This window comes from Paramisgurnus dabryanus, chromosome 12, assembly GCF_030506205.2.
Source record: "Paramisgurnus dabryanus chromosome 12, PD_genome_1.1, whole genome shotgun sequence".
NCBI classification, from domain to species: domain Eukaryota; kingdom Metazoa; phylum Chordata; class Actinopteri; order Cypriniformes; family Cobitidae; genus Paramisgurnus; species Paramisgurnus dabryanus.
In genome coordinates this window covers 37283317-37302347 of record NC_133348.1, presented here as the reverse complement: position 1 = coordinate 37302347, position 19031 = coordinate 37283317, and the positions used below count along the sequence as shown (strand labels likewise).

Below are 19031 nucleotides of genomic sequence, written 5' to 3'. Positions count from 1 at the left end.
ACATCAAAGTATTACAAGAGCGAGGCAATGGTATTGCTTTTGACTTTTTGACACTTTTACTTTTTTTTACTTTTGACACTCTGATGTCACATGGCAATCATTATGCGCAGTGCCATGTGAAGATGAAAGCATCTATTGTTTCTATGACAGCAAAAGCTAAAAATAGGGATAACCAAGACACGACACCATTGGCAGACGACCCTATGAACAGGGGCAAAGTGCTGGGCAATTTTTTAAATTCAAACATTATTAAAAACATTTGGGGTAATATATTTTATGGTTACCGAGAAGTGCAAAACAAACAACAAATCTAAAATCAAACAACAAATAAGTGAACGGGAAGGACTGGCATATCATATGCACGCAAAAGGGGAATTTGGCGTATCTATTGCACAATAATCACACTGCGTGTCATTTGTATGCGTTTGGTGAGAATGGGTTGTCTTATTCTGTGTAATTGCAAAGTTTTGTCAGTGAGCCTTCATTAAAAACATCCATTATGATGAGCCTTGTGTTCTACAAAGGTGGTATGGTTTAATAGCATTAGGCAAGACAAACATATATGCCAATGTCCACAGACTACTGGTTGTTTAGCAAGTTCACTGTTAAAGGGTCACTGTTAAAGCCAACTAACGTTAATTTAGTGTGAAAGTGACTTATTTGCCAATTTATGGCAACACATACACTTCAAGTCGTGAACACACAAACACCCGTAGCAGCGGGCAGCTCTCCCAGCAGTCGCAACCCACCAGTCGTGAGCCTCGAGCCAACAACTCTCGGGTTACAAGCCCGACACTCTAACCACTAGGCTTCAACTGCCCCACAGCTGATAATAGTCAATTTTTCTGGCAATTTTTCAGCAGCCGCCATGAAAACCAGCCATTTTGTTGAATGTTTTGCCTCTCACTAGGTCGTGCTCCAACGTGGTCACGTGGAAAAGTGACGTTGTTGCATACCCTCTATAGACGCTGCAGGAAGATGTCATGTTAAGTGGACGTTTTCTCTGTCTTTTGACAATTTTTTAGCAGTGACAGAAAAATCTGATAGCTATATGTTATTTAGACATTACACTGAGGGTGATGTATTGTAACCTGTAAATGAAATGCCCACCCATGTCCAGTTGGTGACAAATCTGCATCATTCATTCATCTGCTGGCTTCACGTGGTGTTTAACATGTGAAGTGAGACATGATATAGTCTAACACAGCCTCTGATTGTTGGTATTATTAAAGGCTAGCTCAATAGTTTAGCTAGTGTACTGTATTCATCATTACTCAAAATAGAACTAGTATAAAGCATTAGTGAAAAAGTGTGTGAGCTTGATTTTGAGCATCTTGATTGACAGAGATGTCAGCCATTCAGCAGTAACAATTACATTAATGCAATGTCCCTACTTTTTGGTTTGTAGATTCGTTGTTGTGTTTTCTGATTTAATTTGTTTTCTGACTTGTTGTTTTGTCATTTGATTAGTTGTTGTGTTTTATAATTGGTATTTTGTTTTTAGATTTGCATTTATGTTTTTAATTTGTTTTTTTTATTCTGGACAGGGTACCCCCAGGATTGTCAAACCTAAATTCAAGGCTTTTAAAGACCTTTTTAATACCACTTCAAATGAAATGTAATACCTACATCGCACCCATTTGGGTAGAATAAATCATTTTAAATAACATAATCTACCTCAAATAATTACTATTTACAAGTGTTTGAACATTCATGACAACATGAACCCAAACAGCCTAACCCTTATCTTTACCCAACAATCAAAACCAACAATTTTCTCAGTAGAGAAAGAATGATAAAAATATATTATCCTAGCTAACGGAATTAGTTGTCATAGTAGGATTAATTTACTGAGATTCATTTAAAAATTTATAATAAAATATAAATTTTAAAATATTATTATATAAATATAAAAATTAGAGTTTGTCCATCAAAGGCAAGTCTTATTAGACTTACACTGTGATAATTATCTTAGTAAATTACAGCTGAAGGTAAGGATGAGTAAGAATGAGAATGTGAATACATTGTGGTAAAATACAGTTACTATTAAGATTTTAATTATCAATTAAAAAAATTAGATGAAGGAAAGGTGTTTCTTTTTATTGATTTATCGCTGGCATGGTGCAGTCTGCATATTAATGATCTAACTGTTTTTTGTAAACACTCTTGATACATGTTAGCTTACCTCAGATAACTGGGCTCTGTAGTGAGACTTACTGCATTGCAAGAGCTGGGCAGCTAGGTTACAGTCTTTCCTGTATAGGTCCTAGTGAAAAAGGTGGTATAAAAAGAACATTTGGTCATAGCAATTAGTCTTCCAAGTGAACGCCACTTTGCCACAGTATGTATAAGAAATCATATTGTCATGATTTTTCTTACATTGTCCTCTCTCAGTTTGTCAATGGTCATCTTAGCTTCCATTAGGTGATTGTTGAGGACAATGATTTCTCTACTAAGCGCTCGTTTCTCATCATCGTGGTGCTCTGACTGGTAGGGGAAAAACATTTTCATACTTAATGTAATTTGCATTTAGTCCCAGGTAGAGCACTAGAATGAATAAAAGCATGTTATTACAGATTAACAGTACACAATACATGGGCCTCATGTGGCCCTCTTTGTACAGTAGTTTACAGTATGTTATTTTAAGGCAACTTCAACTGCATTAAAACATGTATTCTTACATTGTTAGTAAAGAGTAGGTTAGTTTGACTGAATACATATATACCATGTAACAGTATAAATTTATAAATTTATAAACATGTTGTCAGGAAATAAACTTCGGAGTCAAGTGCAAGTTAACAATATTTATTTAGAAAAATAGAATGAGAGATCTGGAGAGCAAAGTCACTGGTAGATCCACACACGGCACACACCCGTTGACTCACTCTGGATGATAACACTACTGTGGGAATGTAGCACTCCCACAGTAGGAGAGAGTGAGTCGGCGCTACACGATAATCCAGTACAGATCCGAAGAGAGAGAGAGAGCCACCCACGCACTCCGTCGAGAACACCAGCACAGTCACCACACGCAACAGAGGGATGAAACACGCCGCCCTGAAGGTGGATGACAGGCGGAGATGGAAGATGGTAAATCCAAGTTCTCAGACGGGTAATCCACTGTGAAATCCTGATGTAGAAGAGCCACCCGGAAACCACTGGTCACCGCCTAAAAACGAAGCGAACCAGCGGTTCCGAGAACAACAGTCGTTAGAGTCAATGTAATCCACAATGGTAAAAAGGTGTACTCCACTCACGGGTGATGATGCAAACCGGAGAGAAACAGAGACAGCTGGTATACCGCCTAGAAACGAAGCGAACCAGCTGTACCGAGAGACAAACAAAGTCAATGAGTTCCAGTAATCCACAAGCGAGCGGTCCGGGCGAAGACGAGTCCCCGAACGCCGAAAACCAAACCTGGGGTAATAAGAGGAAGAGACAGAGAGCGACTGACAAGACAAGGCAGGGCAGCAGGACTGTGATAAAACAATGAGCGCGCAACGAAAGACAGGACTACTTGCAATATAAAGGAAAAGGTAAACGAGACCCCACCGGTGAACAATTACCGAAACAAGGGGGCGGAGTTAGTGAACACACGAGGAACCGGCACCACAGGTAAACAACACACACACAGATCACACAGCCATCGATCACCCAGCAGTCATGACACATGTACCATTTATACCATAGTATATTAGCAGTTAGAAAATATGATAGCAAACAAAACAAATTGATTTCAATTTCAATTCAATTTTATTTATATAGCGCTTTTCACAATTGTTTATTGTTTCAAAGCAGCTTTACATTAATAGATGTAGGAAAAGAATAAAAAAACGAGCATAGTAATAATGTAATGTATACAGTAAAGTTGTAAGTTAAGCCAAAGGTGGCGCACTCTCCAGGGGATGAAAAACCCCCCTAGAAGAAAAACCCTCCTGGCTAGTCCAGCAATACAGACCTGTTAAATTCAATACCCTCACTGCAGAGGTGGGTAGTAACGAATTACATTTACTTCGTTACATTTACTTGAGTACATTTTTTGGGTAACTAGTACTTTTAGAGTAAATTTAAGGATGGGTACTTGTGGTATATTGAATACAGGCATTAACAGTAGATGGCGCTATAGTCTATCAGCTACATGGAAGACACGAGGATGAGGCTCATGAAGAAGTGTATGTGATGTGATGTAAATAAACGTTGAGCAGATTACTTGCAGTAGTGAAGTTATTACTGGGAAATATACAACATATTGGCGACGAGGATGGCCATGCTTGCGCTCTCGCCCCCTCCTGTTTTTTTGGATACTCCGGGTGAGCCGATAATACTGTTTAATTCATGGATTCGTATGTTTGATAACTACGTGACTGCACTGTCGGCAGAGGACATTCCAGAAAAAAGGAAGCATGCTTTACTTATTCATTGCTTAGGTACGGAGGGACAGAGGATTTTTTATACCCTCACGGTGGCTGATGACAAATATGACACTGCGTTGACTGCTTTGCGAGGATTTTTTGTACAGAAAGTCAACGTAGTTGCTGAGAGAAATAAATTTTGCCAGCGCGCTCAGAGACCTGGTGAGTTAATCGTGCAATATGTTGCAGCTTTGCGTGAACTGCTTGTGAACTGTGACTTTGGCACGCTCACGGATGATATGATTAGAGATCAGATCAGGGACGTGCACAGGGGGGTTGCTCAGGTTGCCCGGGCAACTGCCCATATGCCCTTCTCGACTCAAGTTGCCCTTCCGAGGTGGAAGAAATCTTACTTTTACTTCGTTTACATTGTGCAGCGTTCCTTCGTTACTGTATTTTAATTAATTACGAAATTTATATTTTATTTTTAAATTGCTGTCTCGTGTTTCTGAGGCATTCGCGAATTAATGACTCGTTTGAGTCGATTCCTTACAAAGTGTTGCAAATAAATGAGTCTTTTGAATCGATTCTTTACAAAGCATTGTTTTTGAATTGGTTCGCGAATCAGTTTGAATTGTTCAGATCGCTGCAAACACGGAATCGTCTGATGCTGTTTTACTCGTAGCCTATGTAGAAACACGCAGAATATAAACAGTTTTGGGTGACGTGGATATGAATTTACCAATCTTTTAACTAAAAGCAAAACTTCACACATGTACCCGCCATTACATACGCGTGACCTGTTCGTCGCGCAGGCAGCCTCCAGAAGTCCAGAAGCATTGTAGCACAGACTGAAGAAAATCCATCGATGATTGACGTCTGATTCGCTGTATACTGTACTGATGTAAGTGATTCTCACAAAACACACGTGACATGACAACGTAAGAAAAAATAAGTTTTGTCTAAAATCAGTTTGTATCATATGTAAGTATAAACTGTCAATGTCCTCAGACCATCTTAGGAGATTCTAACTTTATACATAATGAATGCAAAACTCTTTGTCAGTTTACTTGTCTGATATTTCAGCTATAAGCTACATCAACATTGAGACTAGAGTTAATTTGTTATGCTTGTCTATTCTGTGTTTGTATTCTTTTTTCTGTACTGTTTGTGTATGTTGCAGTTTTACACATAATGTATAAGTGCCCTTCATAAGTATTCTTCTGTTTGTTGTGGAGTCAAGAAATGTCTAAACATAAAACATTCAAATATAAACATTATACAAAAGTACAGAATCTGTCACATTATTTTTGTTTAATGGGCACTGAGCTGTGTCCTGATTGTTTACACATGAAAAGCATAAAATGTGTAGGATCAGTTTGATTCACTTGTGTGCATTTGGGTACAACAAATAAGTCAGCATTTAATGCTGTTGTTCTTTGTTGTTAAAGCATGTATGTGTTGAAACATAAACAAAGATTAATAAAATGTGACATTCTAAACTTCTGACATACTGATATTTATCTTACCAATATCTGGTCTCCACAGCAAAAAGAAAAATGTTGTCTTTACTGTTCTGATACTTATGGAGGGCACTGTATTGTGGGTGGGTGTGCGCGTGCATGTATGTATCTAGATTTATTTTTTCATCAGTAACTAGTAACTCGCTACTTGAGTATTATTTTCAATGCATACTTTTTACTTCTACTTGAATAATTATTTCTTTACTCACTTGTACTTTTACTTAAGTAAAGTTTTTGGCTACTCTTTCCACCTCTGTTAAAATCTTCATAAATCCAGGCTGAGTTTGCCACGTTTAAGCCTAAATAATCAGACAGATAGCAGCTAGCTATCATAGCTTGCAGACAAGCAGCCTAGGCTACTATTTTTTTGGTAGGCATTAGGCAAACATGTTTGGTGATTTTAATAAAGACCCTGTTATTCTCAGTCCTTCATATAGGCCGTAAGTTTTTTTTCGGGGGTGGGGGGTGCCCTTTTTTTAGGACAGAGCAACTGCCCCTAAAAATTCCTGTGCACGTCCCTGGATCAGATCGTTGAGAAGACATGTACCCCTCGCATACGGGAACGTTTGATGTTGGAAACGGATCTTACTCTGCAAAAGGCGATTACTATCGCTGGACAAATCGAGTCTGCAGTAGCTGAAGCTAAAGCTATGGAGCGCACTGACACTTCAGTAAACATGGTGCATACTGGCTCACGTGACGGAGCAAAACAGCGATGGCAACAGAGACCTGCTTCACGTAAGTCCACAGTTTCTCATCAAAGGGCATCAAATGAAACACAGAAAAAAACGGATGCAAAGACATGCTACCGTTGTGGCACTACATCGCATTTAGCAAACTACCCCAAATGCCCAGCTAAACAGTCAAAATGCAGACAGTGTGGTAAAGTTGGACATTTTGCTAGAGTTTGTCAGAGTTCTGCATCTACATGCGTTGTACAAGAAGTTGATGTGCCGGAGTTAACGGTCTTAAGCATTGAAATGCCACTGCCTGCAAACCGGAAGCATAATCTTAAATGTAGTGTTTCTTTACATACTGTGGATGGAAATTCAATTGACACTGAACTGCTTGAGGATACTGGCTCAGCTGTTTCTATCCTCCCAGAGAATCTGTACCAACAGTACTTTTCGGATATTCCCCTTACTGTGCCTAATGTTCGTTTGGTTACATACATGCAAAAGACTATTCCAGTTTTAGGGTGCCTTACCATTACTGCCAGTTTTCAATGCCACTGTACGCAGGTTTCATTCTTCATTGTGCCAGGCGGAACACCATTACTTGGCATGGATCTCTTCACTGCTTTGCATCTGGATATAAGAAATGGATCAGTTGTATCTTCTGCAAAGAACGGGCAAGCTGCTGTAAACTTCACTGAGCCTTTAGGTTTGGCTGCTGGCTTCGTACATAAAGTGAATATACGTTCAGATGTACTACCAATACAACAGAAATTGCACAGATTGCCGTTTGCTGTAAGAGATGCAGTTTCACAGGAGTTAAAGAGGCTGGAATCTGAAGGGATCATAGAAAAAGTGGAGTCATCCCCTTGGGTGTCGCCGGTAGTGGTCATTCAAAAGAAAACTGGAGGCATTCGACTTTGTGTTGATTTAAGAGAACCAAACAAAGCTATTGTTGTCGACAGTCACCCTTTGCCGCACATTGAGGAGGTTTTTACAGAATTGCGTGGAGCTTCTATGTTCTCTACAATAGACCTCCAGAATGCATACCACCAAGTAACCCTGCATGAGGATAGTAGGGATCTGACTGCGTTCATCACCCATGATGGACTTTATCGTTTCACACGGGTCCCTTATGGGCTGGCCTCAGCACCAAGTGCATTTCAAAGAATGATGTCTAAAATTCTGTCTGGTCAGGATGGTGTAGAGAAGTGCCGTTTCAGAAAAACTGAGCTCCCATTTCTTGGCCATGTTATTTCTGCTTCAGGTCTGCACCTGAATCCTGATCATGTTCTAGCAATACAGCAAGCACCTCCTCCTCATGATGCACAGTCATTGCGTTCCTTTCTTGGACTTGCAGGATGGTATTCCAAATTCATCCCCAATTACGCTACATTAGTGGAACCGCTTCGTGCACTGCTTCGAAAGTCGACAGACTTTTGCTGGACTGATGAAGCCCATGAACATTTCAGCCATCTGAAACATCTAATCACAGCTAGCCCAGCTCTTGCTTTATTTGATCCTTCTTTACCAACAACAGTCACTACAGATGCTTCAGATTATGGCATTGGTGCTGTGCTTACCCAGTGTCATGACACTACAGAAAGAACAGTTGCTTTTGCATCTAGAACGTTGTCAGAATGTGAAAGATAGTACCCTACAACAGAAAAAGAGGCTTTGGCTTGTGTATGGGCGACGGAAAAATGGCGTACTTACCTTTGGGGCCGCCACTTTACTCTCTGCACCGACCACAGCCCTTTGTCTACGCTGCTTTCTACTAAAGGCCTTGGACGAGCAGGCATGAGAATCGCTAGATGGTCTGCACGCCTCTTATGTTTCAATTACAGTATAAAATACAAGCGTGGCAAAGCCAATGTGACAGCTGATTGCCTGTCCAGACTTCCGCTTCCAGATTCTGAGCATAACCAAGAGCAGGAGCCTGAGTTGGTAGCTGTAGTGTCTCCTGACTTTGCCACTGTTACTTTACAGGAGCTTAAGTCTAAGTGTAATGCCTGTCCTATTCTTCAACAGGTTAAGGCTTGCATTGAAAAGGGGTGGCCTCGTAGCATGAAAAGCTCGGTTATTGCACCTTACCATCGTCTTCGGAATGAGTTGTCTGTACATGCTGGCTACATAATTCGTGGCACACATGGAGTGATCATTCCAGAAGCATTACAATCAAAGTTCATCCAGCTGGCACATGCCACTCATCAAGGGATGGTGCGCACAAAGCAGAGGTTGAGAGATTTGTACTGGTGGCCTGGTATGGACAGTCAAGTAGAAAATGCCATCAAATCCTGTTCCACATGCCTCCAGCATGATAAAACTGCCAATACTCATGTAGCTCCGCTCTGTCCTGTGCCGACTCCAACTATAGCTTGGGAAAAGCTGGCTATTGATATTGTCAGGCCCCTAAATAATGCTCCTCCAGGTTGTCGCTTTGCTCTGACACTCATTGACTATTACAGCAAATGGCCTGAGATTGCGTTTGCCCCTGACATTACGTCTGCGACCGTTGGGAAGTTCTTGTCTGCTGTATTCAGTCATGAAGGGAATCCACTTGAACTTATAACTGACAATGGCTCACAATTCGTTTCGGGTGAGTTTGAGGCGTTCCTTGCAGACAGAGATATTAAACACTACCGTAGTTCTGTCTACTACCCACAAGCGAATGGTGAGATCGAACGCTTTAACAGGGTTTTTAAAGACTGTTTACAGACTGCTAGCATTGAGGGTAAAGAGTGGAAAGCTTTTGTGACCGAATTTCTACATACATACAGAGCAACTCCACATGCTGTGACAAACCTGCATGGTCGACAAATTAAGACAAAATTGCATGTGGGTGGTCTCCCATGTGTAGCCCCACCAAAGGACCAAAATAACTTGAAAGAAATCATTCAACAATCCCAAAACAAAATGAAAGAGTATACAGATCAACAACGCCATGCAAAATCACCAAAAATTCAAGTTGGTTCATTTGTGCGTATCAGGAAGCCTGGAATCATTAAGAAAGGACATTCCAAGTTTACTCCGCCTCTGAAGGTTGTGGCTCAGAAAGCCCAGCAACATATCTCCTTGCAGATGGAAGAGCTTGGAATGCTATTCACCTGGCTCCGACTTCACCATGTGTCACCACACCTGATACAGTCTCTCTAGCAGAAGACTCCTTCAAACCGCTTGAAGCACCTCAGACATCTCAAATGTCAATCTCTTCCCCCACTACCTCACGCCCTCATAGAATGTGTCGTGCTCCAGTGTGGTCTAAGGACTATGTTACATAAAGGGGCATACTCAATAACTTATCAGGGGAGAGAGAGGAAAAAAAAGTTTTGAAAAAAAAGTTAATTGTTCTCCTTTTCTTTACAACTGAAGTAGATAAAGCATTTGAGTTATACAACTATGCATTTTGGAATATGCAGTGTTATAGTATTATGCTTGTGTTGACATGCATAACTGTTGTTTCTTGTGTTCTGTGGTTTGTTTAATTTAAGTTGGAATGTAAGTCTTCTGCCTTAGAAAAGGGAATATGTGGTATATTGAATACAGGCATTAACAGTAGATGGCGCTATAGTCTATCAGCTACAGACACGAGGATGAGGCTCATGAAGAAGTGTATGTGATGTGATGTAAATAAACGTTGAGCAGATTACTTACAGGTACTTTTTACTCTTACGCAAGTACATTTCTAGTGAAAAAACTGTACTTTTACTTCGCTACATTTGGCGGCGTTACTGGGCTACTTTCAAATGGTAATAATGAATGAATATATATATATATATATATATATATATAAATTATTATTTTTTAAAAACTTTATAGGGCGTGTTCGAAAAGTTTCGCGAGACAGGCTGTGTCACCCTTTAGCGCGCGACCGCGGGTAGATTATAGGAGAAGCAGTTGAGGGCGCGTGTGCGTTGTGCGAGATCGGAGGCAGATCATGAGTGGCTTCAAGTTCGGTCTATGTTTTCACTCCAAGAGGTCAAAAAGAATAGTTTCATAATGCGATGCATGCTTTGTTCAATGAACGAGCTGGCATCTCAGCATACAGGAATTCAAGATCCAACCTGAAGTAAGTGTCAGTAATATTTGAACACTATTAATGGTCATTTCACACACTGTCCGAGTTCTTTTGCCATATGCACTCTTGTGCAAGCGATGACAAAACCTAGTGTAAGTTAAACCATACAAACAGCACGTTCACATCTGCACATTTTCATATCATTACATTGTAAGGACGTCTTGCATTTATACACAAATCCAGACACCTCACTAATGTGTAGAAAATACATTACAATAAAAACGGGATTGTATTTTATTTAAATCCTTCCTAAAGAATGAATGAATAAAAATAAAAGAATAAAGTTTGATTTTAAAGAAACATGTATTATATATTATAATACATGTAGAGTTTATTTGCACAAACAGATAAGTTCCATATGAAATTCTAAAATGATAATTTTTATTAACCCCCTTTTATGTTCAGTAATTGCACTTTAATGGCAATGAAAATAACCTATTCATATAAAAACATGATAACAAACAGACACACACACGTTATTTTTTGTTTACTGTTTGCATGTTTAAAGGCAGACGCTCACAAGTTTGTGTTGTGAACATGAAAATAAATACAGAGTTACCCGTCAGAAAACATCTGTTTCACGTTTTGTGATAATGTACCCATTGCAGGACTGAGATAGGCTGCTTTACTTGTATATAAGCAGAACATATGAGACTTTTAAGGAGAGGTTTGTGAAAACCCTCCAAGTAGTCTGAAATTCAGTGCTTTTGCGCTACTTCTTTATCAGATCGGAAGTAACGAGTAACTAACTACTTGAGTAGTTTTTTCATCTAATACTTTTTTATTCTTACTCAAGTAAATAATTAGATTTGATACTTTTACTTTTACTAAAAGTACATTTTTGTATAAGTACTTGTACTTTTACTTGAGTACAGATTTTGGGTACTCTACCCACCTCTGCCTCACTGATTATAAAGTGAGCAGTGTTAATTATAATAATAATTTGTTACATTTATATAGCGCTTTTCTGCTGCACTCTGTAATGATTCTGTCTGTGTTTTGCCCTGTGTTTCTGTCTGCTGTTTTCCCCATTGTTGATTGTTTGCTCCGCCCACTTGTTAGTTGCCATGGACATTCATTAGACTCATTCATTCCCTCTTGTGTGTTGTCATAGTTACTCATTGTCTCTGCTTTGTGATTGGTTCTTGTTTTACATATATACTCTGTTTGTTCACTTCCCTGTTGCTAGTCGTTGTTTAATGTTGTTTCAGTTTAGCTCTGTGTTTTGCCTGCCTGTCTGCTTAACTGTTTCTTGTTTTATATTAAATTTACATTTAACTGCACTTGGATCCTCACTCATCTCTGCCTCATCACAACAGAACGACTAGCCACCATGGATCCAGCAGACATTCTTTTGTGTTTACACCAGGAGGATTCATCCATTAAGGAATATGTGGATTTGTTTCTGGAACTTTGTAACCAAGTGGATTTTGGTGAGAAAGCGCTTAAAGGGATAGTTCGGCCAAAAACGATATTAAACCCATGATTTACTCACCCCCAAGCTGTCCGAGTTGCATATGTCCATCGTTTTTCAGACAAACACATTTTCGGATATTTTAGAAAATATTTTAGATCTTTCTGTTGATTAAATGTAATGTTACGGGGTCCAGCAATAGTCCACGACCTTCAAGTCCAAAAAAAGTGCGTCCATCCTTCACAAATTAAATCCAAACGGCTCCAGGATGATAAACAAAGGTCTTCTGAGGGTAATCCGTGCGGTGTTGTTGTAGAAATATCCATATTTAAAATGTTATTAACGTAATTAACTACCTTCCGGTTTCGCCGCCATCTTAGAGTCATCCGCATTCAGGATGAGCGCTTACGCAGCATACAGCGGTTTCTCTGTTGCTGCTCTGTCCCCCGCCCCCCGAATTTGTCATACGTCACTAAGAAAAGTGCGTACACTACGCTAATACTCTCTCCTGAGTCTAAGATGGCGGCGAAACCGGAAGGTAGTTAATTACGTTAATAACATTTTAAATATGGATATTTCTACAACAACATCGCACGGATTACCCTCAGAAGACCTTTGTTTATCATCCTGGAGCCGTTTGGATTTAATTTGTGAAGGATGGACGCACTTTTTTGGACTTGAAGGTCGTGGACTATTGCTGGACCCCGTAACATTACATTTAATCAACAGAAAGATCTAAAATATTTTCTAAAATATCCGAAAATGTGTTTGTCTGAAAAACGATGGACATATGCAACTCGGACAGCTTGGGGGTGAGTAAATCATGGGTTTAATATAGTTTTTGGCCGAACTATCCCTTTAAGGACATTTTCCGCTTTGGATTACAGGACAGTTTGCGCTATTTAATGCCTCGTGGCCAAGAGGTAGGGTCATTTTTGGACTTTGTGAACTTGGCGCTACTGTTAGGCGGGTCCGCTCTCACAGTGAGCAGAATGGAGAGGGACGCCGATCCTAAATATTTTTTGGGGGGGCAGTAGGCATCGGGGTCCGTGGGATGCCGAGCCAGAGCAGCCACGAACGCCCGAATGCACTAGATTAACCCTGTCAAGTCCAGTCCTATCCTCGCCAAGTCCCCAGCCTGTTCACATGATGGCTCCTACACCGGTGTGTCCAGTTGAGGCCTGGGCAAACCGGTTGGTCGCGAGCCTAGCGAATACCCCGATGGTGTCGGTTCGGGCGGCCGGCGTCATTAAACCACCTGTCTCCACGACCGGGCCGATCGGGCCAACGGAACCAGCCGGGCCGATCGGGCCAACGGAACCAGCCGGGCCGATCGGGCCAACGGAACCAGCCGGGCCGATCGGGCCAACGGAACCAGCCGGGCCGATCGGGCCAACGGAACCAGCCGGGCCGATCGGGCCAACGGAACCAGCCGGGCCGATCGGGCCAACGGAGTCAGCCGGGCCGATCGGGTCGACCGGAATGACAGAGTCTGCCGGTTCGACCAATTTTTTCATTTTTGAGTCCAATGATTCATCTGAGTTACCTGATTCGCTTGATTCACCCAATTTGTCTGATTCTTCTGAGCCTTCTGAGCCTTCTGAGCCGAGTGAGCCTTCTGAGCCGAGTGAGCCTTCTGAGCCGAGTGAGCCTTCTGAGCCGAGTGAGCCTTCTGAGCCGAGTGAGCCTTCTGAGCCGAGTGAGCCTTCTGAGCCGAGTGAGCCTTCTGAGCCGAGTGAGCCGAGTGAGTCATCTGAGCCGAGTGAGTCATCTGAGCCGAGTGAGTCATCTGAGCCGAGTGAGCCTTCTGAGCCGAGTGAGCCTTCTGAGCCGAGTGAGCCTTCTGAGCCGAGTGAGCCTTCTGAGCCGAGTGAGCCTTCTGAGCCGAGTGAGCCGAGTGAGTCATCTGAGCCGAGTGAGCCGAGTGAGTCATCTGAGCCGAGTGAGCCGAGGGAGTCATCTGAGCCGAGTGAGCCGAGTGAGTCATCTGAGCCGAGTGAGCCGAGTGAGTCATCTGAGCCGAGTGAGTCATCTGAGCCGAGTGAGTCATCTGAGCCGAGTGAGCCGAGTGAGTCATCTGAGCCGAGTGAGCCGAGTGAGTCATCTGAGCCGAGTGAGTCATCTGAGCCGAGTGAGTCGACCTCTCTCTACCCTGTCTCTATTTGCAGGCCTCGAGCACCACCATGGGTTCCTGCTCTGCCGGCTCCGCCCTGGGTTCCTGCTCTGCCGGCTCCGCCCTGGGTTCCTGCTCTGCCGGCTCTGCCCTGGGTTCCTGCTCGGCCTCCTTATCTGCCTGCACCGCCTCGGCCGTCTGATCTGCCTGCACCGCCTCGGCCTCCTGTTCTGCCTGCACCGCCCTGGCCTCCTGTTCTGCCTGCACCGCCCTGGCCCCCTGTTCTGCCTGCACCGCCTCGGCCCCCTGTTCTGCCTGCACCGCCTCGGCCCCCTGTTCTGCCTGCACCGCCTCGGCCCCCTGTTCTGCCTGCACCGCCCCGGCCCCCTGTTCTGCCTGCACCGCCCCGGCCCCCTGTTCTGCCTGCACCGCCCCGGCCCCCTGTTCTGCCTGCACCGCCCCGGCCGCCTGTTCTGCCTGCACCGCCCCGGCCCCCTGTTCTGCCTGCACCGCCCCGGCCCCCTGTTCTGCCTGCACCGCCCCGGCCTCCTGTTCTGCCTGCACCGCCCCGGCCTCCTGTTCTGCCTGCACCGCCCCGGCCACCTGCTCTACCTGCACCGCCCTGGCTACCTGCTCTGCTGAGTTCACTCCACCACATGAACTTTACCCACCCTCCCACCCCTGTTGCACCTGGACTATTTCATCCCAGCTCAGGGAGCGTCTGGAAGCCGCTCTTAGGGGGGGGGTTCTGTAATGATTCTGTCTGTGTTTTGCCCTGTGTTTCTGTCTGCTGTTTTCCCCATTGTTGATTGTTTGCTCCGCCCACTTGTTAGTTGCCATGGACATTCATTAGACATATTCATTCCCTCTTGTGTGTTGTCATAGCTACTCATTGTCTCTGCTTTGTGATTGGTTCTTGTTTTACATATATACTCTGTTTGTTCACTTCCCTGTTGCTAGTCGTTGTTTAATGTTGTTTCAGTTTAGCTCTCTGTTTTGCCTGCCTGTCTGCTTAACTGTTTCTTGTTTTATATTAAATTTACATTTAACTGCATTTGGATCCTCACTCATCTCTGCCTCATCACAACACACTCAAAGCGCTTTACATATGAAAGGGGGATTCTCCTCAACCAACCACCAATGTGCCGCATCCATATTGCGTGGCAGCTATATTGCGTCAGAACCCCCACCACACACCAGCTTATTAGTTCAATTCAATTTTATTTATATAGCGCTTTTCACAATTGTTAATTGTTGCAAAGCAGCTTTACATGAGTAGATGTAGAGGAGAACATTGAAAATCAATACATAGTATAAGAAGTAGAATATAGCGGCTAAGGATAAAAACGTGTAAGCGAGCATATTAATAATGTAACATATACAGTAAAGTGCTAAGTTAAGCCAAAGTTGGCTGACTCTCCCTGGGACTAAAAAAACCCCTAGGAGAAAACCCAATGGGAAAAAATCCTAGAAGGACAAAAAACCCTAGGGAGAAATTAATATTTATATTTATAATATATAGACATGGTAGGGATAGGAATCGGGTAAGCGGATTAAACTGGTTCAGCCGTTGGTCGCGCATCGGTTGGGCATCAAGTTGAAGGACAGCCAGTAGATCAGTGGTGCGATGACCTTCACAGCAACATGAACTGGGTCTGTTTGTCTCATTGTCCTCGGGGTAGAGGACGAGACAGGGAGACAAAAACAGAATTCTATTAGCGTAGGGGCCGTTCGCATGTAATGCAAGTGTCATACATTATAGTGGTTTAATTCAGCTCGGTTCCAGACAGGCTAACTATTGCGGCAAGAGTAAATTACCCATATGAGGTATGTGAGTGCTTTGTTCTTGACAAAATAACTACTGCGGGAAAAGTAAATTTACTGGACATTCTATGTGAATGCTTTGTTAAAGAAGAATGTCTTAAGTTTAGATTTAAATTGCTCGACTGTGTCTGATACTCGAACATTATTTGGTAAATCATTCCAGAGCTTGGGGGCTAAGTAGGAAAAGGATCTACCACCTTTAGACACTTTTGATATTCTAGGGATAATTAAGTAACCAGAATTTTGTGATCGCAGTTTACGTGGTGGATTGTATTCTGATAGTAGTTCTTTAATATACGATGGCGCTAGGCCATTTAAGGCTTTGTAGGTGATTAGTAATATTTTAAATTGTATGCAATATTTAACTGGTAGCCAGTGTAGAGATGCCAGAATTGGACTAATGTGGTCATAATTTTTAGATCGAGTAAGTACTCTAGCGGTGGCGTTTTGAACCAGCTGTAGCTTGTTTACCTGATTTGCATGGCATCCCCCGAGTAACGAGTTACAATAGTCTATTCTAGAGGTCATAAAAGCATGGATAAGCTTTTCTGCATCTGATGCAGACAGCATATGGCGTATTTTTGAGATATTTCTAAGATGGAAGAATGCTGTGCGGCAGACGTTGGAGATATGACTATCGAAAGATAGATTGCTGTCAAACATTACGCCTAAATTCTTAACCGTGGAAGATGGCACCACCGTGCAGCCATCTATGGGCAACTTGTAATCTGACATATTATGTTTGGAGCGATTTGGTTCAATAATAAGTATCTCAGTCTTATTGGAGTTTAGCATAAGAAAGTTATGTGCCATCCAGTCCCTAATATCACTAATGCAGTCTGTTAGCTTAGCAAACTGGTGGGTTTCGCTAGGATGTGACAAGATGTAAAGCTGGGTATCATCCGCATAGCAGTGAAAACTAATGTTTTGTTTCCTGATAATGTCTCCTAGAGGTAACATATATAACGAGAATAGGATAGGGCCTAGAACTGATCCCTGAGGTACGCCGTATTTAACGGGGGAGTGATAGGACTCTTCCTCATTTACATAAACAGAGTGATATCGATTTGTTAGATACGATCTAAACCAGGCTAACGCCTGACCACTGATGCCAACATAGATTTCTAGTCTATTGAGTAGGATTCTGTGATCTATTGTGTCAAAGGCTGCACTAAGGTCTAGTAATATAAGGATTGAGATTTCACCACGATCGGATGTTAATAGGAGGTCATTTGTAACTCTAAAAAGCGCTGTTTCTGTGCTATGGTGGGGCCTGAATCCTGATTGGAACTTTTCATATGTATTATTATTCGCTATGAATGTGCGTAGCTGGCTTGCCACTACTTTTTCTAATATTTTAGAAAGAAAAGGTAGATTTGAGATTGGTCTAAAGTTATTAAGATCTCCCTGGCAAGGTTTGGTTTTTTAATGAGCGGTCTAATAACTGCTAGTTTGAAAGCTGTTGGAACATATCCTAATTCTAGCGATGAGTTAAAGATATTTAGTACCGTGTCGGACACTACATGAAATACCTCTTTTAGTAATTTTGTGGGAATGGGGTCTAATATACAGGACGATGATTTAGATGACGTTACTAATTTAGAGAGCTCTTCTATTGTAGTAGGTTTAAATGACTCAAGATGTTCGTATGATAATCTAGTGCTAAATGTACTATTGGGTAGAGTGGTGGCTGCTTGCGTAGTTTCTATGTTTTCCCTAATAGAAATAATTTTGTTAGTAAAGAAGTTCATGAAGTCGTTACTATTGTGTTGGAGTTTACTATTGGTTTCTGTTTGTTCTTTGTTTGTAGTCAGTTTCGCAACTGTGCTAAAGAGGAAACGAGGGTTGTTATGATTTTCTTTAATAAGCGTACTGAGATAGGTAGATCTGGCGGTTTTAATAGCCTGTCTGTAGTGTTGAACACTATCTTTCCATGCTGAACGCCATACCTCTAACTTTGTGTTTCGGTAGTTTCTTTCCATTTTTCTAGCTATTTTTTTAAGGGCTGCAGTATGATGGTCATACCATGGAGCTGGCGTTTTTTCTTTGATTCTCTTTTTTCGAATGATAGCAAAGGCATCCATCGTGCTAGAGCAAACGTTGTTCAGGTTTTCTATTATAATATCCAGATATTCACGGTTATCTGCTACATGTTTCATTTGAGACAAGTCTGGAAGAGTGCTAATAAATAATAATAATAAATTTTATTTATAAAGCACTTTTCATAAAAGAATCTCAAAGTGCTACAGAGTACATATAAAGCTAAGTTAAAAAGAAAAACAGTAAAAACACATACATAAATAAAAACAAGTCCTAAGGACAATTTAAAAAAGCCTGTCTGAACAAGACAGTTTTAAGTTCTTTTTTAAAATTGTCCACCGATTGGGGTTTTCGCAAATGTTCAGGCAGGGAGTTCCAGATACGAGGGGCGGCTGAGCAGAATGCTCGATCTCCCATGGTGCAGAGTCTTGACCGGGGCTGATGAAGAAGGTTTGTGCTTTGAGAACGAAGGTTGCAGGTGGAGGAGTGAGGAGTAAGGAGGTCTTTGAGGTATTGCGGAGCATTGTTATAGATGCAGAGGTGGGTGATGAGAGCAATCTTATATTGAATTCTTGAGGTTATGGGGAGCCAGTGAAGGTTTGGAAGAATGGGAGTGATGTGTTCGTATTTGCGGGTTTTCATGAGAGTGCGGGCAGCACAGTTCTGAATGAATTGAAGTTTTTGAAGTTGTTTATTTGGTATACCAATGAGCAGGCTGTTACAATAGTCCAGCCTGGAGGAAATTAAGGCATGGACGAGTTTTTCTGCATCAGAGAAGGTGAGGAAAGGCCGGAGTTTTGAGATGTTTTTGATATGAAAAAAGCAAGTCTTGTATAGATGATTAATGTGATTAGAAAAGGTCAGTTGTGGGTCCAGCTTCACACCGAGGTTGGTAACAGTAGTTGATAGGGGGATGTCTTGACCGGAGAATGAGATAGTGGTTAAAGGTGAAGACTGAACCTGGTGAAGAGTGCCAATTTGTATAGCTTCAGTTTTCGAGCTATTCAACTGTA

At 42.0% G+C, this 19031-nt stretch overlaps 1 protein-coding gene across 4 annotated transcripts in view; it reads right to left on the bottom strand.

Annotated features, from left to right (window-relative positions):
• The window catches only part of LOC135745422 (brain-enriched guanylate kinase-associated protein), a 206637-nt gene that overhangs the window by 7130 nt on the left and 180476 nt on the right, over nucleotides 1-19031 (bottom strand). For all 4 annotated transcript variants that reach the window (XM_065263717.2, XM_065263719.2, XM_065263721.2 and 1 more), the window contains 2 exons: nucleotides 2380-2487; nucleotides 2186-2266 (listed from right to left, as the gene is read on the bottom strand). In XM_065263717.2, the coding sequence (XP_065119789.1) occupies nucleotides 2186-2266; nucleotides 2380-2487 (189 nt within the window). The remainder of the gene's footprint in view (nucleotides 1-2185; nucleotides 2267-2379; nucleotides 2488-19031) is intronic.